General features: G+C 43.2%; 1 protein-coding gene across 3 annotated transcripts; it reads left to right on the top strand.

The window, feature by feature from the left end:
* The first annotated feature begins 15,218 nt into the window (after positions 1–15,218).
* On the top strand, positions 15,219–20,756 carry znf365 (zinc finger protein 365). 3 transcript variants are annotated; one of them, XM_038308336.1, is made up of 6 exons: positions 15,219–15,329; positions 18,374–19,062; positions 19,136–19,445; positions 19,517–19,688; positions 19,923–19,963; positions 20,407–20,756. In XM_038308336.1, exons 1-6 carry the CDS (start codon positions 15,262–15,264, stop codon positions 20,609–20,611), a joined length of 1,485 nt encoding a protein of 494 aa, XP_038164264.1. In that variant the 5' UTR covers positions 15,219–15,261; the 3' UTR covers positions 20,612–20,756. The 3 variants fall into 3 exon arrangements, with proteins under 3 accessions (XP_038164264.1, XP_038164263.1, XP_038164262.1); XM_038308335.1 differs by having other exon boundaries at positions 19,920–19,963; XM_038308334.1 differs by having other exon boundaries at positions 19,917–19,963.
* The last annotated feature ends 1,012 nt before the right edge of the window (positions 20,757–21,768 follow it).

Raw genomic sequence — 21,768 nt, 5'->3', positions numbered from 1 at the left:
CACATCATTTTCACACATGGATTGGCACCACAGAGTCCAGACCTCAACCCCATAGAGAATCTTTGGGATGTGCTAGAGAGGGCTTTGCTCAGCGGTCAGACTCTACCATCATCAATGCAAGATCTTGGTGAAAAATTAATGCAACACTGGATGGAAATAAATCTTTTAACATTGCAGAAGCTTATCGAAACAATGCCACAGCGAATGCATGCCGCAATCAAAGCTAAAGGCGGTCCAACAAAGTATTAGAGTGAAGGACCTTTTTTTTTTGGTGGTGACTTTTTTTTTGGCCAGGCAGTATATATCTTTTAGGTGATGAAGATTCTCAGTCATCCAGGTCATAGTCATTCAAACGATATCCACTGGACTTGGTTTCCAACCAAGTTGGTTGGTTGGTTTCCAACCAAGTTGGTTGGTTGGAAACCAAGTCCAGTGGATATCCAGTGGACTTGGTTTCCAAGGTTTGAAGATGTTTTGCCACCTCTCCAGAGAAAGCTTCCTGGAGAGGTGGCCGGGAGCATGCCATATAGCCTTTCTTTCGTTGTGAAAAAAACAAATTATTTTGTCATAGTCTTGGTTCTGTTATGTTTTCTTTTGAGTATTCAGTTTTACTTTGCTCCATGTTTTCTAGTTTTATTGGTTTGATTTTTATTTAGTTGTGTTCTCTGGTTATTTTTCAGTTTTCAGGTTTAAATTGTTGCCCTCTGCTGCCCTCTTGTGATCTCCTTTTTCCCTTTTTCTCATTTTTCCTGTCTGCTCTGTTTACACCTGCTCCCAATCTGTTCCTTAGTCCTCTCTTTGTTCAGTCTCCCATAAATACTCTCCTTGTGCAGTATCTCAGTGCTGGTTCCTCGTCTAACTTCGACCTACACCGTCTTACAGTGTCTTACCTCGTCATGATTGTTTTCCCCTGATGTCCCCATGGTCTCTGGTTTGTTTTACTTTTTTCTTGTTGGATTTTTTTAGTTTTTGGATTCCTGCATCAGTCGTTTGTTTACCTCTCATTAAATCTACAAAAATTCACCTCTGCCTCCCTGCTTCTCAAACCTCAACCAAAGCCTGACAAATTTTTCTTCATGAGGAAACATTGGGTACAAAAGCAGAGTTAGACTCCAGGAAATAAGCAGTTAGTTGAGTGAAGAGAATAAAGAAATATCAGTTATTTATTCTTTTTTTTAATTCCAGTTTATCAATAATCTATTAATCTATAGATTGGTCTTCAAACAGCAGAATCTTTCTGCTAAGATAAAAACTGAACATGCTCTTTAAACATCAGAACAAACAGGAACTTTTCTGAAGACAAAGTTCTAGTAGAAAAACAAAGCAAACTTACAGTTTGTTCGGTCCAAAGAGCTGAAGATCAAGATCTGAGCAACAGATGGAAAAGCAGGTGAGCTGCTGACAGGAGGCGGAGCTGCTCCTGTGATGGAGGTGACAGGTAGGAGGAGTTAGTGGGAGGAATCTGGTCTGACTGGTTTCTAACTGGTTTTCATCTTTAATGTTGTTCTTAACAGGACTCAGATCCTCACAGAAAACAAGTGAAGTAAAAACTCAGTTTAATCAAATGTTAACCCCAACGACATAGTGTTCCGCTTAGATATACTGTTTTTCTAATCAAGATACATTATAGTAACTCTGAGTTTATTACCATGGCAACTGACTTTAAAGACAATCCACTCTCTGCTCTGACCAATCAGAAAGTGTCTCTATAATCTGACCTCTCCTGGGCTACAAATCCAAAGAGGGCCAGAAGCATTGCTACAGACCACACCCACCGGAGCAATGAACTATTTGTTTCTTCTTCTTCAGCAGAACAATTGAGCTGCATTTAAAATTAAGCAAATAGACCTAGAGACAAAGAAACATCAGCTGTTCATGAAGTTGTAAGATTCAAGTTCATCAATAATATAATGACGCCGTAGATAAGTCTTCAAATAGAATACCTAATATTGTGGCACCTAACACCTGTCCTTAGCTCCTGTTCCTAGCCCCTGATCATAGCTCCTGTTCCTAGTTCCTATCCCTCTACCTTTTAACAGTAGGGCCGTTTCTCAATATGCGTTCTTGAGCGTTCTTGTGTGCTCGTGACACGTCATCAGCCTCAGCCCGAGCACTGTTCCATTTGCTGAGAACGCACTAAATCTTTGGATGTTGTTCTTGCCCCGCCCTTTTTATCGAGTATGCATCAGAGCAGACTTGTTCATTCTTGAGATTGACAGCTGTCCCAGCATGCACTACGGTAACAGCAGCTTTAATGGAGCGCTCCAATAAAAGTTTAAAGTTCTCTTTTCTGTTAGTGTTGTTCAATAAAAGTACCTTTTAAGATCATTTGAGGCGAGAATATTATACTTTAGAGCATCTCTATATGGTCCATTTACCGATTTAATGCATAACAAAAAAAAAGATTTCCGAAGTTGAGAGGATCGCGGGAACCAGCGTACCCCGAGGCTAACATTAGCCCGTCTATAGCAACCCTCTCTCTGCATAGCCGTGTGTGAAGTTCCGCTGGCTCTGATGGCGTTTTTTTTGTTTGTTTTATTTGGCAAAATGTTAATTTGATTTGTGTTTATCTGACTGTGTTCATTATTATTCCCCCACTAAATGAAAAAAGTCAGAATTTATTATTATCTAGAGACTATTAATAATAACAGGAGGTGAAATGCAGCTCTAGACGAGCCAGGTGTGTGGTGACCTCATAAGTACGCTTCTGTTCCAATTGACCCAGATTTATGTTGCATGCTCCGGTTCTCATCAAGTCTAGACTTTCATGTGTTCTTCTCAAGAACATACTTGGCGAGGACATGAGTCAGTACTCGCGTTCTATTGAATTGGGAAACGGCCTAGAACTCTATTGTAGTAGTTAGGAAAAGAAACCTGGACTGCTGCAGTGATTCTGGACAAGCTTCAGCATTTTGAATGTCATAACATGACAGACATGTACATTAAGGATGCTGGTCAAATTGGGACTAGAGCCTAAGGGTAAATTACAACATAAACAACAGTTCCAGTATATAGTTGAATACATTTTTCAAACTACAATTTGGGGTTGTTGGCAGGATTCTCCTAGCCTCGTGAGACCATCCTGATCTCGTGAGCTTTCAAGGTTTCACTCGCTAATTAGTCTGGAGACTCTCCGTTAAAGAAAATTTGGAGCCGTTCACCAAACGAACGTCCAATCAGCGTTGGCTTTGAGGCGGGTTGAGGTGTGACGCAACGAGAAGCGCGACAGTTCAGTCTAAAGAACATGGCGGCTTCAGCCGATGAAACTAGCGTTAGCGTGGCTATCGAGCAAGTTTTATGGGAATTACAGAGTATTTCTTCACTGAAAGAAGAGCAAAACACTGCTCTGGAGGCTTTTCTCATAGGAAAAGATGTTTTTGCTCTTCTCCCGACTGGTTTCAGCAAGAGTTTGATCTATCAATTGGCTCCTTTTCGTCGTCGCTCTGTTAGTACGTCATATGCTTGGTTGATCTGATTGGTTTATTTGGCCCGTCTATCACCAACATAGGCCAATCAGCTAACCAGTATTTTCGCCCCTTCCCAAAATTACTTCAACAGAAGGTTTCCAGATGGATATGCGGAGCAAATCCATCTGGCGGAGTCAGGTTTGGATTCTCCTATGACTGATTTTTTTTAGAGGACAGCGATCGTCCGAAGGGTCAGGTACCACCTGGAGGTAGCAGTCTTCCATCCTCAATACCCTGTTTAGAAGTTCAAGGGAGAGAGAAGAATTCTGTCTACAAGGTCCCTAAAGGTCAGCGGGAAGTTCAAAACAAACGCTTCCTTCTTTGAGATGTGAGATATATTTAAAGATTATTAGAAATCAAATAAGGGAAAATTGCTCCAAAAATAAAATATAAGTAATTTAGCTGAGAAAAAAACAATGAATTAACCTGTTTATTCAATAGGTTGATTATTCAAATGTATTGAAATGTGTATAATACTAAAGAATCTGACTTAAATTGCATAAACACAGAACAAATACTTGAGTACATTTGATCACTGCTGCACTTTATGAATGGAAACATTCTTTTGTCACTGCTAAGCTGCTGCTCATTCATTGTCAGACAGCTGCATAAACGAATTCCAATAAAGTCAATAAAGTTGTCTAACACTCTAAGTCTATTTTGGGTGACTATAAAGCTTCTAGTGTCAAATTGGAACATCAGGAGATCCCTGTGCTAAATACAGGAAGCATCCTGCCTCCTCCTCTTTCCCTCTTTCCTACTTCCAGCACTATTCAGATTGCTCTTATTATGGTGACCTCTGACACAGACTATTGCTTAAGTTTCTTTACCAGATTAACATATTCAGAATTAGTCTGAGACACAGGTGAGCTACATCCTGAAAGGAGGTGGAGCTTTACCTGTGTTAGAGACAAGTAGTAAGGTAGAGTTTGGTGGCAAGATTTCTAGTCTAACTGTATTCAAACTGTTATCAAACTCATCTGTGTTGTTGTTCTGCTGAAGATGCCACTCCTTTTAGGAAGATGGTTCAGTGAAAGCTCAGTTTCATTTCATTACCCAAGTGAGTTTATTACCATGGTAACAGACTGGAAAGATTACCTGCTCCCTGATCTAAACCATTCCGATGTGTGTTTCTGCGGTTAAATAAAGCTATAAATGCTACCATAAAAACATTAACTAGGCTCAAATCTTATTTAATATTGTTGAAAGGCTACAGACCCAGAACCACCTGTCCTCCTGAATCTGGGAAATAATCTCTGCAAAGCATCTGAAGGTTCAAACAATAAGACAAGCTGATGTTTTCAGGGCCTCCAGATTCACTCCAGCATCTAAACAAGTTTAACGAACTGAATATTGAGTCTTTAACACACTTCATGATCTAAAATCAACAACCTGCTTCCTGGTTATGTTGCTCAACTGGGCTCTAAAAAAGGCAGTGATCAAACCTGTTTTAAAGATACCAAAACTAAATTCATTGCTGAGGAATTCTGGGTCTAAATCCAACCAACAGCTCCCGGCAAGGATAACTGAAAATGCAGTTTATGAACAAATTTTCCCTTTATGATATAAATAACCTCTACAGGTCTTTCCAGACAGTCTTTAGCTGAGAGCCTTTCTCGGCTCTTTGTAGAGGAGGATGCTTCTTCTCCGTCTCCCACTCCCTCCCCTATCTACCCTGCTCAGCTTGTGTGTCTTTTCTTCTGTTGGAGCCTCTCTTCACATATGTTCCCAAAACTTTCCAAACTGCATTATACATTTGGTCAGCTGGTCTCTCAATGCAATTGATCTTTTTTTCCTACAGGAAGACAGGGTAAGGGAGAACCTTCCTGTCCAGACGGTGCGTTTTTGTGCAGATGCAGAATGGATTCTTGGTAGAAATGGAAGATCATGTGCCTAACAACGATATCTGTCCGGGACGTAGAAGATGCATACATATTTGGAGTTTAGAAAACAGGATTTCTGTTGGAATATTGTGAAATTGGGAAGATGTCAGGGGCTGTTTTTGCCATTGTCAGGCTGCCGGCATGTATGAGGGGATCTGCAGAGCTATCTACACTCAGACTGAGATGTTAAGGCAGCAGAACCGTAAACTGGATGCAATCCTTGCACAGGATCAAAAGCTGGCTGCGGTTCCGGGACTCAGAGGTGAAATTGTATAATTTCTGAGAAAGCTGTACGTTCGGATCTTGGCGGACTGGTCCATAAAATCTGTTCTATTGGGTTTCGCCATGATGAGACTCCAGCAAAGACTTTGAAGGCTGGAAGAAAGAATTGACAGCCAGCCTGACCTAAACAATCTGTTTCTATCTGAAATAGAGACTCCTAATTGGCCTTGAGAGACCTTTATCTAGACGAGTCTCCTGTGATGAAATGTAAATATGAGGCTCTGCGCCAGTTCCTCCAATGCAGACATCAGTGAAGCTACCTTGTTAGTTGGATCGAACCGTTACATCTGGAAACAAGACCTTAGACACCGTGTCCCCCCCATGCAAAATGTCTGTGTTTTTGTCTTCTTGAACGACCTTTATCAAAACTGAATTTCCCTTTGGTGATTAATTAAGTATAATCAAATTAAATTAAATGTACACCACATAACTTTATCTTTAAATGAGCAAAAACTGTTGTATCTAAGTCATTGCATGATTTAAGCTGTTTCTCATCTGCTCAAAGTTTTTCAAGGTACATTATTGTAACTCTGAGTTTATTACCATGGTAACTGATTTTAAAGACAATCTGCTTCCTGCTCTGACCAATCAGAAGGTGTCTCTATAATCTGACCTCTCCTGGGCTCAGAACACCTCCACTCTGGAGCAGGAAGCCCAATAAGGGTTCTTCAGGGTCACAATCAAAGCATCCTATGTTCCAGTGTGACAGTGCGGTATGGGAGCAGCACAATGCAGGAGAGGAAGGGCCACACTGGTGATAGGAAGCGTCCTGCCTCCTCTTCCTACCTCCTTTCTTACATCCAACACTATTCAGATTGCTCTTAGTACGGCAACCTCTGACACTCCACCTCTTTGGCTTAGGTGTCTTTACCAGATCTACATATTTAGAAGTAGTCTGAGACAAAGGTGAGCTACTTCCTGAAAGGAGGCAGAGCTGTGTTGGAGACGAATGAAGTGGAGGTTGATAGGCAGACTTCTGGTCTGACTGGATTCTAACTGGTTTTTATCAGACTTATCTCTGTTGTTGTTCTGCTGAAGAATTCTAACTCCAAGTAAACTGAAAGTATATTGACTTATTTTAGGCTTACAACAAGTTCACTTTAATACAGTTACACATAGAAACTCCAGATCTCACTTCACAGAAGACATTATTGTATTTGGTTTTAATAAAAAAAATGTCTGACTTTATTGTATTCCAGCCCAGAACCCCCCTGCTGTTACCTTCACCTTTTTCTTTTTTCTTTTTTTTTTACAGTGTCCTGTCTGGCAATGTGGCAATAAGAATAATTGTCTCGATGCCAAAAAGAGCTTAACAGATTTTACTTTCACAAGTGGAGCACACTGCATGAAAAGTGAGATTTTCGTCCCCGTAAACTCCCGCAGATCTGCCTGATTTTCATCAGTTTCCGACAATTTGCAACCCGTGCTTGTCCGCGTTTGTTGTGCCACAAATTGTCGGAAACGGACTCTGACGTATGTGGAGAGCGATCAGCTGTACTAATGGCCCTAATTAGCATATGAATGCAGCAAACCCGCGGGGCTGGCCAGGTCTGGCTTGAATAACCTTCTCAGTATTGGCTGAAACCACTATTCTCAAACAAATGAAATCGCTCGTGATTGGCAGCAAAACCACACGTGGCCACGCCAGGCTTTAATTTTCTTACTGAGTATTGGACGGAACCACTTCTTTTTAAACAAGTAAAGTCGCTCGTGATTGGTTGGCATATATATATATATATATATTTACATATAAATTTACATATATATATTTATTCATATATTCATATATATATATATTTATTCATATATTCATATATATATATATAAAAAAAAACTGTTTTCTCCCCCCTCGAGGGGTGGTATGTGTCATCCTCAAGCTCGGGTCCTCTACCAGAGGCCTGGGAGTTTGAGGGTTCTGCGCAGTATCTTAGCTGTTCCTAGGACTGCGCTCTTCTGGACAGAGACCTCTGATGTTTTACCTGGAATCTGCTGTAGCCACTCTCCCAGTTTGGGGGTCACAGCCCCCAGTGCTCCAATTACCACTGGCACCACTGCTGCTCTCACTTTCCACATCTTTTCTAGCTCCTCCTTCAGTCCTTGGTATTTCTCAAGCTTCTCGTGTTCTTTCTTCTTGATGTTGCTGTCGCTTGGGATTGCCACATCTATCACTACTGCCTTCTTCTGCTGTTTGTCCATCAACACGATGTCTGGTTGGTTAGCCATCACCTGTTTGTCAGTCTGGATCTTGAAGTCCCATAGGATCTTAGCTCGGTCATTCTCAACTACCTTAGGAGGTGTCTTCCATTTTGACCTTGGGACTTCCAGCCCATACTCATGGCAGATATACACTATATTGCCAAAAGTATTTGCTCACCTGCCTTGACTCACATATGAGCTTAAGTGACATCCCGTTCCTAATCCATAGGGTTCAATATGACGTCGGTCCACCCTTTGCAGCTAGAACAGCTTCAACTCTTCTGGGAAGGCTGTCCACAAGGTTTAGGAGTGTGTTTATGGGAATTTTTGACCATTCTTCCAGAAGCGCATTTGTGAGGTCGCACACTGATGTTGGACGAGAAGGCCTGGCTCTCAGTCTCCGCTCTAATTCATCCCAAAGGTGTTCTATCGGGTTGAGGTCAGGACTCTGTGCAGGCCAGTCAAGTTCATCCACACCAGACTCTGTCATCCATGTCTTTATGGACCTTGCTTTGTGCACTGGTGCACAGTCATGTTGGAAGAGGAAGGGGCCAGCTCCAAACTGTTCCCACAAAGTTGGGAGCATGGAATTGTCCAAAATGTCTTGGTATGCTGAAGCATTCAGAGTTCCTTTCACTGGAACTAAGGGGCCAAGCCCAGCTCCTGAAAAACAACCCCACACCATAATCCCCCCTCCACCAAACTTTACACTTGGCACAATGCAGTCAGACAAGTACCGTTCTCCTGGCAACCGCCAAACCCAGACCCGTCCATCAGATTGCCAGATGGAGAAGCGCGATTCGTCACTCCAGAGAACGCGTCTCCACTGCTCTAGAGTCCAGTGGCGGCGTGCTTTACACCACCGCATCCGACGCTTTGCATTGCACTTGGTGATGTATGGCTTGGATGCAGCTGCTCGACCATGGAAACCCATTCCATGAAGCTCTCTGCGCACTGTTCTTGAGCTAATCTGAAGGCCACATGAAGTTTGGAGGTCTGTAGTGATTGACTCTGCAGAAAGTTGGCGACCTCTTCGCACTATGCGCGTCAGCATCCGCTGACCCCGCTCCGTCAGTTTACGTGGCCTACCACTTCGTGGCTGAGTTGCTGTCGTTCCCAAACACTTCCATTTTCTTATAATACAGCTGACAGTTGACTGTGGAATATTTAGGAGCGAGGAAATTTCACGACTGGATTTGTTGCACAGGTGGCATCCTATCACAGTTCCACGCTGGAATTCACTGAGCTCCTGAGAGCGACCCATTCTTTCACAAATGTTTGTAAAAACAGTCTGCATGCCTAGGTGCTTGAATTTATACACCTGTGGCCATGGAAGTGATTGGAACACCTGATTCCAATAATTTGGATGGGTGAGCAAATACTTTTGGCAATATAGTGTATATATATATATATATATATATATATATATATATATATATATATATATTTATTCATTCATATGGTGTGTATTTATGTTATCCTACACTACTACACAATTATTATGCTACCTTCAAGGACATGAATGAATTTATACAGGAAATGAACATTTGCCAGGAAGCTGTTTATGCAAAGAAAGAGCTTTATTGAAACACACACACACACACAACTATATACAACGCGTATCCAAACACATGCGTTTCTAAAAATTAAAAGTCCTTGAACGGTCTGTTTGCTTCCTCGGGGTTGGAGGTAACTGGCAGCATTCCCTCCGAGGCAGGTCCGATGTGCAGACGCCTACTGTGCGTGGCCCTGTACTTCGGCATCGCTTCTAACCGGGACTGCAGCTTAACACAGAGTTCAGTGAGATCCGGCCTACGAAATGGCGGCGACCGTACAATCCATCCAGAGTTCCACTTCCTCATCTGCTAGCACACTCTGCCTCGCTTTCAGAAGCTGAAAATAAAAACAATGAATCAGCGCACTGCGCACCTCTTCTTGACTTCTAGTCACCGATCTGTTGCTGCTATATTTTAATTTGACGAACCGGAATTTGTCGATGTTCTTTTTCCTGTTTGGTGCGATTGCAATTGCGGATCTTGACCTGGCCGGACCTTATGACCACAGTGTACCAATCTTCTGATGGCTACTTCCAACAGGATAATGCGCCATGTTATAAAGTGAATCATCTCAGACTCGTTTCTTGAAACTTTTCCACTTAAGTTATTGTGAATTGAGCATATTGACAGACAACATTTTATTTTTTATCTTAAATGCAATAAAAAAAAAAATAATAATTACTGCTTACTGCTGCTTAAATGTATTGCTCTGTCAGCTAAAGATCTGTTTTGGTCTCTATACTTTAATTAAATAAATCAATTCAAGCTAAAATGTAAGAGGCTATACTGAGCCTGATCTCTTTGTATCAGAGATTTTCTTACCTTTTAGAAAAATGTCACTTGGAGTAAACCCCCCCTGCAACCCTGATTTGCATTTGTATAGCTCACAGCATGTTCATTTACATGTTAAAGCCTCCCCTAGAATTCCATGGGGGGGAGGCATGGGAGGAACACTGCCTAACAAAGTCCACGTCAATTTCTGACAATTTACGGGAGTTTTCGGCGAAGCCTGCAAATTGTCGTAAACTGCCGCTAACCTGAAGTTCCACGACAATCTACAGTGCATACATATTGACGAAAATCCCACTTTTCATGCAGTGGCAGTAGTGCTATCGCCATAGTGTTCCGCTTGTTTCATGCATATAAATAGCTTTATTATAATTATGCAGGGAGTTTTACAGATTATATTGACACTGCAATGTAAGTAGAACTGAAGAGGAAAAACAGGAAAAAAAGGAGAAAAGATGAAAGAAAGAGAAGTTAGAAGGGAGAGAATGATAAAACATCTTCAGTCTGCTTTAACACCTGCAAAGAGATGGAAAAAGAACAGCACAACCAACAGACATGGTACGAGACATACAATAAAGTAACACCTAGCTACTATCGCTGAAGTAGTAATATTTAATCTGACATGTATACTGTGGTACCTGAAGATCAGAATATGAGCTTTCTGAATGGAAGTGAATCTCTGAGTACCTGGAACCAAGAACCTGTAGTTGTTTGTGAAAGTGCACTTGTGCATGTAAACTTTTTACAAAGAAAAAATGCTCAATAGTGGTTGTGAAGAGCCAAAGAGGCACCCCCCCAGAGCACCAAGGCACGCGCCGGGGGACCTAAAGCCCCAGACGCCCAAAGGGACCCCAAGAGTGAAGGCCCCAAGGAGGGGACAGCCCCGGATATCCGACCACCACCAAGGGAGGAGGAGAGACAGCCCCGAGGAAAACCCCCAGCCACCGCAATGCCGGAGCCCCCAGGAGCTGTGGGGGCTCGTCCGCGGGCTCCGCTGGCAGCCAGCTACCCCAAAGTGAATCCGGCACTTGGCCCCAGGGATCCGAGGCCCCAGGGGCACCCGACCCCCAGACAGGGGCCCCAGCTGGGCCCCGGCTGGCCGGGCCAGCTCCACCAATGCACACCGGGGTCATGGGGTGTGAGAAGACCCTATCCTCCCTGCGCCTGCCAGGGGGTAGGGGTATATATATATATATATATATATATATATATATATATATATATATATATATATATATATATATATATATATATATATATATACACACTCACCGGCCACTTTATTAGGTACCCCATGCTAGTAACGGGTTGGACCCCCTTTTGCCTTCAGAACTGCCTCAATTCTCCGTGGCATAGATTCAACAAGGTGCTGGAAGCATTCCTCCGGGAGTTTGGTCCATATTGACATGATGGCATCACACAGTTGCCGCAGATTTGTCGGCTGCACATCCATGATGCGAATCTCCCGTTCCACCACATCCCAAAGATGCTCTATTGGATTGAGATCTGGTGACTGTGGAGGCCATTTGAGTACAGTGAACTCATTGTCATGTTCAAGAAACCAGTCTGAGATGATTCCAGCTTTATGACATGGCGCATTATCCTGCTGAAAGTAGCCATCAGAAGTTGGGTACATTGTGGTCATAAAGGGATGGACATGGTCAGCAACAATACTCAGGTAGGCTGTGGCGTTGCAACGATGCTCAATTGGTACCAAGGGGCCCAAAGAGTGCCAAGAAAATATTCCCCACACCATGACACCACCACCACTAGCCTGAACCGTTGATACAAGGCAGGATGGATCCATGCTTTCATGTTGTAGACGCCAAATTCTGACCCTACCATCCGAATGTCGCAGCAGAAATCGAGACTCATCAGACCAGGCAACGTTTTTCCAATCTTCTATTGTCCAATTTCGATGAGCTTGTGCAAATTGTAGCCTCAGTTTCCTGTTCTTAGCTGAAAGGAGTGGCACCCGGTGTGGTCTTCTGCTGCTGTAGCCCATCTGCCTCAAAGTTCGACGTACTGTGCGTTCAGAGATGCTCTTCTGCCCACCTTGGTTGTAACGGGTGGTTATTTGAGTCACTGTTGCCCTTCTATCAGCTCCAACCAGTCTGGCCATTCTCCTCTGACCTCTGGCATCAACAAGGCATTTCCGCCCACAGAACTGCCGCTCACTGGATGTTTTTTCTTTTTCGGACCATTCTCTGTAAACCCTAGAGATGGTTGTGCGTGAAAATCCCAGTAGATCAGCAGTTTCTGAAATACTCAGACCAGCCCTTCTGGCACCAACAATCATGCCACGTTCAAAGTCACTCAAATCACCTTTCTTCCCCATACTGATGCTCGCTTTGAACTGCAGGAGATTGTCTTGACCATGTCTACATGCATAAATGCACTGATTTGCTGCCATGTGATTGGCTGCTTAGAAATTAAGTGTTAACGAGCAGTTGGACAGGTGTACCTAATAAAGTGGCCGGTGAGTGTATATATATATATATATATATATATATATATATATCCATCCATCCATTATCTGACACGCTTTATCCTGAGTGGGGTCCCGAGGGATGCCTATCTCCAGCTGTCTACGGGCGAGAGGCGGGGCCATCGCAGGGCAACACAGAGACAAACAACCACTCACACACACACTCACACCTAAGGAGAATTTAGAGAAGCTATTAACCTAACATTCATGATTTTGGACTGTGGGAGGAAGCCGGAGTACCCAGAGAGAACCCACGCATGCTCAGGGAGAACATGCAAACTCCATGCAGAAAGACCCCGGGCCAGGAATCAAACCCAGAACCTTCTTGCTGCAAGGTAGCAGTGCTACTCACTGCTCCACTAATCAGCCATCTATATCTATATATATATATATATATATATATATATATATATATATATATATATATATCTATATATATATATATATATATATATATATATATATATATATATATATATATATATATATATATATATATATATATATATATATATATATATATATATATATCTGACCTATATATATATATCTATATAGATATATATATATATACATATATATAGATATATATATACATATATATACATATACACTATATTGCCAAAAGTATTTGCTCACCCATCCAAATTATTGGAATCAGGTGTTCCAATCACTTCCATGGCCACAGGTGTATAAATTCAAGCACCTAGGCATGCAGACTGTTTTTACAAACATTTGTGAAAGAATGGGTCGCTCTCAGGAGCTCAGTGAATTCCAGCGTGGAACTGTGATAGGATGCCACCTGTGCAACAAATCCAGTCGTGAAATATCCTCGCTCCTAAATATTCCACAGTCAACTGTCAGCTGTATTATAAGAAAATGGAAGTGTTTGGGAACGACAGCAACTCAGCCACGAAGTGGTAGGCCACGTAAACTGACGGAGCGGGGTCAGCGGATGCTGACGCGCATAGTGCGAAGAGGTCGCCAACTTTCTGCAGAGTCAATCACTACAGACCTCCAAACTTCATGTGGCCTTCAGATTAGCTCAAGAACAGTGCGCAGAGAGCTTCATGGAATGGGTTTCCATGGTCGAGCAGCTGCATCCAAGCCATACATCACCAAGTGCAATGCAAAGCGTCGGATGCGGTGGTGTAAAGCACGCCGCCACTGGACTCTAGAGCAGTGGAGACGCGTTCTCTGGAGTGACGAATCGCGCTTCTCCATCTGGCAATCTGATGGACGGGTCTGGGTTTGGCGGTTGCCAGGAGAACGGTACTTGTCTGACTGCATTGTGCCAAGTGTAAAGTTTGGTGGAGGGGGGATTATGGTGTGGGGTTGTTTTTCAGGAGCTGGGCTTGGCCCCTTAGTTCCAGTGAAAGGAACTCTGAATGCTTCAGCATACCAAGACATTTTGGACAATTCCATGCTCCCAACTTTGTGGGAACAGTTTGGAGCTGGCCCCTTCCTCTTCCAACATGACTGTGCACCAGTGCACAAAGCAAGGTCCATAAAGACATGGATGACAGAGTCTGGTGTGGATGAACTTGACTGGCCTGCACAGAGTCCTGACCTCAACCCGATAGAACACCTTTGGGATGAATTAGAGCGGAGACTGAGAGCCAGGCCTTCTCGTCCAACATCAGTGTGCGACCTCACAAATGCGCTTCTGGAAGAATGGTCAAAAATTCCCATAAACACACTCCTAAACCTTGTGGACAGCCTTCCCAGAAGAGTTGAAGCTGTTCTAGCTGCAAAGGGTGGACCGACGTCATATTGAACCCTATGGATTAGGAACGGGATGTCACTTAAGCTCATATGTGAGTCAAGGCAGGTGAGCAAATACTTTTGGCAATATAGTGTATATAGATATATATGTATCTCTTTCTATGTATAAATAGACTGTGAAAATACTGTAAAATACAATAAAAATGTCCACAGCTGTATAGATTATTTATTGTTCAAATGCAGAGTATTTACATTTGTAAAAACACTGTACAGTACAGTATTTTATTTTTTAGACATATTTTGAAGTCTGTCACTTATTCTTTTATTTTTATACACTTTTTAAGGAAAAAACTTTGATGACCATTTTTGCTGTAATCTTTTGTTGCTGTAACACTGGATTTTCTTTTCTCTCTCTCTCTCTCTGTATATATAAATATATATATATTTTATTTTATTTTTTATTTCTTTATTTATTTTTTATTTAGTGTGCAGATCTGGCTACTACACAAAGTTATCCCTCAGGCCGTCCGTCGATTCAAACTAAAATACGCCACAGAGTGTTGAGGTATCGTTGTAGCAGGTTGACCTCCCCAAGATGGCGGCCGTAATTCCTGCGCTGCAACAGTCGATGCGGGGTTATGGCCACCGGTGACGTACTTCCGCCATGGCTTCAGCCTTCTTAAGAGGTTTGACATTCTCGGACCGATCAAGTGAGTTTCTGTAGCATTATCATTTTAACCTAATTAGATCCTTTTAGATTATTAAATATTAATGTTTTAATAACAGGATTTATTCTGTGCTCTAAAACTGTCACATACCGGTTTTATTTGAAATCCTCCACCGGAAGTCCTATCAGCGTCGTCAGCTTGCCGTGGATGACATCATGGAGGTCTGTGTTTCTGCGCCATGACTCCCTCAGCCAGCTGCTCAGTCTAAACAGGAGGTAAGAAGGAGCCGCTGCACCTCCTGCTGCTCGGGTTCTGGTTCTGGTTCTGGTCCTGGTCCGGTTTCTGCTCATGGTTCTGGTCCTGGTTCTTGTTCTGGTGGCTTTAGTGGGTCAGAGTCGCTGCTGTTCGGTGCCTCAGAGGAACCAGCTGTGAGGACAGACTGACCTGTTGGTTCTGGTCCTGGTCCAGGTTCTGGTCCTGGTTCTGGTCCTGGTCCCGGTTCTGAACCAGCAGTGAGGACAGACTGAGCTGTTGGTTCTGCAGGATTAGAACCACATTCTAGAACCGCTGGTTCTGTTCGGTTTATTATGTTCGGTGTGAGATCAAACAGATTGTTCCGACCGACCCAAATGTTTGATTAATTATTTATTAATAATTTATTAATGGATTAATAATTATTAATAATCAGCCTCATTCTGATTATGTGTTAAATTATGTCATTAAAAAATTATTATATTATAATCAAACAAAGGAAACATTTTCCTGATTGTGGAATAAAGATAAAGGTTTAATAATGTAGATATATGAATCCTAGCTTCACTCTTTTTATTTATTTATTCATTTATTCTAATATTTCTTCTTTATTTATTATTCTTTTTTCTCCAGCTTTATAAAAACTGATTTTTCTTGATTCTGTTTAATTTTTAATAATCTGTGAAAACTTTTAGAAGCTGCTGAGAACATTTCTGCTTTTCTTCTCCTAAATCCTTCCTCTGATTGATCATCATCATCATCATCCTCAGGACCGCTGGAGGTCATCAGGGTTCTAATGACTGGGTTCTAATCCAGATTAAGAGCAGAAATGTTCCCTCTACCAGGACTGGCACATCTAGGTGACTCAGATCTTCATAGTCAATAAATTCTCTGGATGAACATCTGGAGGTTTTCAGTTTTTCTTCTTTTCCATCTTCAGATTCTTTGAAGGACAGAAAGAAAAAGTTTTATTCAGAATAAACTTAATCCAGAGGCTGGAAAAAGATCATAAACTGGCTGCTGATAAACACGGATTTACCCCTCAGCAGGGATGGAAACTAACTAAGTACATTTACTTGATTATTGTACTTAAGTACTTTTTAAAAATTATTTTTATTTTATTATTATTTTTATTTTTTTTCCATTCCCAGGATTAGTTTCTGTTGCTGTTTTTCATCCATCATGGCGGATAGCAGCCATTAGGACTGAATCTAGACGCCACTGATCTACAGATTTAATGACGTTCCACTGATGAGAGAAACTCAGAATAGATATTATTAGTAGTTTATCGTTTTATTAAGGCGTTAGTTGTTGCCATGAGGCTAAGTTGTTCAGTAGGATGAGTCTCAGATCAGAGTTCTAGTTTCTAATAGATTCAACTTTTAACCTCTTTTCTATAGAGGAAAAAAGAGGAGAATAGAGACTCTCCTGGTTTCTATTTGGTTTGTTTTAAAATAAGAAATAAAAATCCAATTAACTATCCTTATTTCTTGTGGTATTTTTATCCCGTCGTTCTTTACAGACGCACCTATACATCAGGAGGTTTCTGAAAGTTAAAGGTTCTTTTAAATTACTCTGAAAAAATTATACACAATTGCTCTGATACTTGAAAAGTGTATTTATATTTTGGAATATTTAACTGCTTTAAAAAGTTATTAATACTTTAACTTTAGTAGATGTTTGACTTTTACTTGTGGTTGAGTAAGATTTGACTACGAGTATCAATACTACTTAAGTACTACAGCTGAGTACTTTAAAGGCATTAAATACATTCAAGGATTATTCTAACATTTCTAAAATAAATCTTCTCCTGATCAAATATACAATCTGAACATTTTCTGCCTTCTGAACAAACATTTAGCTCTAAACCTAGTCTGGGATAAAAATGCTGATGTTAAAAATAGGGGCGGATTTAGGAAATGTGGGGCCCTAGGCAAAGACAGGCAGGGGGCCCTCTGAATGGAGAACACATAGATCAGCCCCATTCTCCAGATGTAGAAATGTTAATAGAATAGACATCCATTATCTGTTCTAGGTTGTGTCCCTCTCTTCTTGTCCCTTTTCTTCTTGTTTTCCTCTCTATGTTTTGTACTCAGCTGACTTTTCATGCTGTCTCTAAAGGAATGAAAGATTTTTTCCAAGCACTAAGCTCACTTAGCTGATTGCTCCTTCCTGTGTTTCCAAAAAGGCCAAAGTAAATAACCCAGTCCTTCTTTTCACTGTAGACAAGCCATGATCTGCTTATCTGTTCTCCATTTTTCATTTGGATGAAATAATAGCTGCATGAATCATGACAGCAGACAAGATAGAGGAGAGCAGGAGGCGGGGTTACCAATCTACTCGCTCTGGAGAGCAGAGTTCGCTGCTTTTAGATGTTGTCTCCAAAGTCTCCAGTAGCAGAAAAAAGTCTCTAGATTTGGCGCTAGGAGCTTTTTAGAAATCAAAGTGCTAGAGGGGTCTGAAAAGTGGCTAAATATAGCGACTAAAGCGCTAAGTTGGCAACACTGCTCTTTGCATGGTTTGTTTTCAAATGGTTTGCTGCTGTCTGTTTGGACCTTTCTGAACATGTGCAGCAAATGGACTGATCCAATATGGTGGACACTGAAGGGGGGCGGGGGGTGAGACACACTTAATATTATCAGCGTTCTGATGGCATTTTAGCCAAAGGATTTTTATCAAAAACATTGATTGAGTTTTATGGGGCCCCCAGGAACTCGGGGCCCTAAGCAACTGCCAATTATTGCCTAATGGTGAATCCCCCCCATGTGTTAGAAAAATTTAACAGGCAGTTTGCTCTGATTACTCCTGTTTTTAGCCGCACCTCCTCCTGCTTCCATGCAACCTGCTGTAACCATGGCAACCTCTGCAGGTAGATGCATTCACCACAGTGAGTGGAGTATTTGAAATGACACCGTTTTAAAAGTGAGAGGAACATTCGGCTCCACCTGCAGCTCTGAACTGACTCATTATGCAGATATTAGCTGCATCATTTTAATAAAGACGCTAAAATGATCAAAACTATAAACCAAACCCAAAAGTAACCCTCTGGTTTCTCTCTGTTCCTCAGGAGGGGAGTCATGCAGCAGAAGGTGTGTCCCAGAGGTCCAGCTTCCTTCCTCCTGGACAGAAACGGTCGGGCGTGCGGCGCCGTCACAGACTCAGCCACTTCCTGTGAGCTCCCCTTCCGCTGCCCCCGGTGCGGCGAGCAGGAGCGTTTCCGCAGCCTGGCGTCCCTGAGAGCACACCTGGAGTACCGCTACTCCTACCGCTCCCCCGATGTCATCTCCGGAGACTTCAGCATCACTGGGAAACACCCCGACCCGCTGACGGCGGCGATCCCCTGGCAGGACATGAGCCTCCCGACCCGCAGGGGGCAGCAGGGCGCCACCAGGCCGCCTCATTTTCGCTCGCTGAGCGACAGCAGAGACAGCGGCTTCCTGCAGCCTTACGGCTCGGTGAGGAGGCGCACCCAGAGCGTAGGGGTGGGGACGCAGGCGGAGGAAGAGGAGGGAGAGGAAGGAGGGGAGGATGAAGATACAGGAGAGGAAGAGGAGGATGATGATGATGATGATAAAGGAGCAGATGAACCCAGGATTAAGTCAGAGCTTCCAGTGTCCAATAAAAAGCCAGAAACTGGCCTCCAGCATCACCGCTCATTCCCTCCTGGTTCCATCGCCCCACCTCTGGACATGGACCCAGAACCGGACCAGGACCAGGACCAGGACCTGGACCTGGACCTGGACCTGGACCCGACCGGTAGGATCCAGTTTGACTCCTTTAACTTTAAGGTAACAACATGGTGATAACCCGCCTCCTCTGTTTCCTCCAGCTCAGAGCTCCTTCTCCGGCCTGGAGACGGCGGCCGCCTCAGCGGCGGTACGGCGGCGGCTGGCCGGCATCCTGCGGGCCGCGGACAGCACCATGCAGCGCCGGCTGGCCAAGCTGAGCACGGAACTGGCCAGAACCGACACGGAGCTGCTGTGTGAGCGCGCCCACTCCCAGCATCTGGCCCAGGAGAGGCAGGAGGTGGCAGACAGGCGGCGCTCTCTGAGCCGGCAGGTGGACGTGGCCGTCATGGTGATCGCCGCTCTGAGGGAGCAGCTCTACGCCTCAGAGAACGAGCTGGAGCGCAGAGAGAGGTGGGAACACCTGGACGGCCTGCAGGTCAGAACCTGGTTAGAACATGTGGCCTGATGCTCTGCTTGTCCAGGGAGGTGATCACCATCCAGGGGTTCCTGGAGGCGGCGGCGCGCCAGGAGACCAGCGGGAAGGTCCGGATCCAGCGGTTCATCGAGGGCCTGCTGGGCCGCATCGCCCTGGCTGAGAAACTGGTGGAGTTCTACCAGGTGAACGGCAGCCCGGCCCAGTGTGAGCGCTACCAGGTACCGCAGCCAGTCTAGGTCACATAGATCTGCTGCTTTCAGCTGAGTGGCACAATGTTCTTCTTCTTGGTCTATTTTTTTGTTTTTTATGCTGTTTTTGTTTGTTTTTAATTGATTTAACGATGTTTTGTTTGGTCAGCTGTATTTTTTAACCTTGTATTTTTATGTGAAGTCTTTTTTTCTTCCTCTTGTTGCTGGAATCAAATCCTGCTTTGTTTTCTCTCCCAGCAGCAGCAGCAGGCTGATCATTGCCGCCACAGAATCACTAAAAGCAGGTGAGTTTTTATAATAATTGATTAAATATAAGAAAATAATCCAATGTTTTTAATCTGAAATCAAGACTTTTTATTCTTCTGAATCCAAAGATTTAGTCATGAATCAGTTTTTTTTAAGCTGTAGAAACGACGACCGGCTGTGGGATAAATTTCCAGGATAATTTCCAGGAATGTTTATCTTTAAAGAATCCCTGCAGGAAACATGTTGGAGTACCAATATGGCCGCCAGTGGCTTCACTTTTTTCTGGCAACCAGTAATCCAGTGAATAAATAGAGATGAGTGGTCACATGTTGGACAGACTGAGTTTATCTCTGGTCCAGATCACCACTCCTCCACCGCCGTGCTGACAGTGTTTCTCATGGTGGAACCTCTGAGCCTTTGATCCGATAACTTTGATCCAGGTTGATTCCTGCTGAACGGAAACCTTCTGTGATGCTTTCAGGTCCGCAGCAGGTCCGATCTTCTCCTCTGGTTTCCATGACAGCAGGACTCAGTCCTCCTCCCAGTTCGGCGCCGCTCCTAACGCTGCCGTGGAGCGCGAGCGGCAGGAGTGCCTGGCCCAGTCCTCCCGGCTGTTCTGTCGACCGGAACACAGAGACGACATCTGGAACCACCAGCGGCGCCGGTCCACCGGGTACGAGGCCTAGAACCGGAGAGATGGGGTCTGGTTCTGAGACCCAGTGGGTCCTCAAACCACCAGGCCCACATGAACAGAACCTCATCAGAACCAACTTTCTGCCTAGAATATTGTAAATAAAACTTTACGGGTAAAAAAATTAACTTTTATCAGAACCTTGGGGTTCTTAGTAGTTCTGCTGGTACCTTTAGGTTCTGGATATTTGTCTAAGTATGAATCTGAACCCGGAAGAACCCGGTCCAGATCATAATGTCCTTCAGAACCAACAGATGTCACTACTGGACCATGTTGATACCAAGCAGTTGGTACCGTCGGTTTGGGTTCTCTGGTTCTTTCTACATCAGCACAAACGGTTCTGATTGGATCATAGTCGGTGTCGTCTGGTTCTACAGATTAGATCTTTAATATTTGATCCTGAAACAGAACCAAGGAGATTTTAATCTCTTCTGGTCCAACCCTCAGATTATCAGATTATTTCAGCATCTAGTTGATAAATTCTTCCTCATTTTTTCCATCCAAGCAGCCGGATCTTCCTGGAAGGTTCTGATGGTTCTTCTCTGGGCTCGGCCTGCTTTTCTCCTCTTTTCAGTCCAGTTTTCACCGCCATGATTCTTCTGTGTTGATTTAAAGAAGCTGCTTGTCTTCCTGAGACCTGATCGGGTTACAATCAGGATCCTGACAGGACCTGGAAATCCTGGAATTCCATCAGGCAGATTTACTGAGCGGAGGATCTTCAACAATCCGTCCTGCTGTCCAGGGATGAAGATCAGGCATCTTCATCATGAGAAACCATTGATGCAGGAATCAGTTTATCTGCATGAAAAATGTTCTGGAACTTCTTTACATTGAGAATCCTTGAAAGTCCTTCAGTTGTTAGAGAGATCCTCGAAACTGCAAAAAAACAAAATCTAAATAAGTCATTTTTTTCATAAAATAATTGCATTTGTTCTTGCATTGAGTTAGCAAGTGAAACACCTGCAAATCATCTTATTTACCTGCTCAAGTTAAGGATAAATAAGGATAATTTTAAGAATGTTTTACTTGTTTCCAGATTGTTTTTGCAGTGTAGTTCAAAGAAAAGTCCAAGGAGAAACTTCAGGAACCCAAACACTGCAAAAATATAGAAATAAGTACAAATGTCTTAAGTGTATTTAGCCTTAATTTGAG

The sequence above is a fragment of the Cyprinodon tularosa genome, unplaced genomic scaffold, assembly GCF_016077235.1.
Source record: "Cyprinodon tularosa strain WSP-4 unplaced genomic scaffold, ASM1607723v1 ctg634, whole genome shotgun sequence".
Taxonomy (NCBI): Eukaryota; Metazoa; Chordata; class Actinopteri; order Cyprinodontiformes; family Cyprinodontidae; genus Cyprinodon; species Cyprinodon tularosa.
This window is presented reverse-complemented; position numbering and strand designations above follow the sequence as displayed.

What these genes read in the sequence shown, in the direction of transcription:
- znf365 (XM_038308334.1), top strand. Translation starts at nt 15,262, where the DNA reads ATGACATCATGGAGGTCTGTGTTTCTGCGCCATGACTCCCTCAGCCAG. An exon ending in GAGCTGGAGCGCAGAGAGAG is followed by an intron (nt 19,446 to 19,516) that starts GTGGGAACACCT and finishes CTGCTTGTCCAG; the next exon opens with GGAGGTGATCACCATCCAGG. An exon ending in CACAGAATCACTAAAAGCAG is followed by an intron (nt 19,964 to 20,406) that starts GTGAGTTTTTAT and finishes TGATGCTTTCAG; the next exon opens with GTCCGCAGCAGGTCCGATCT.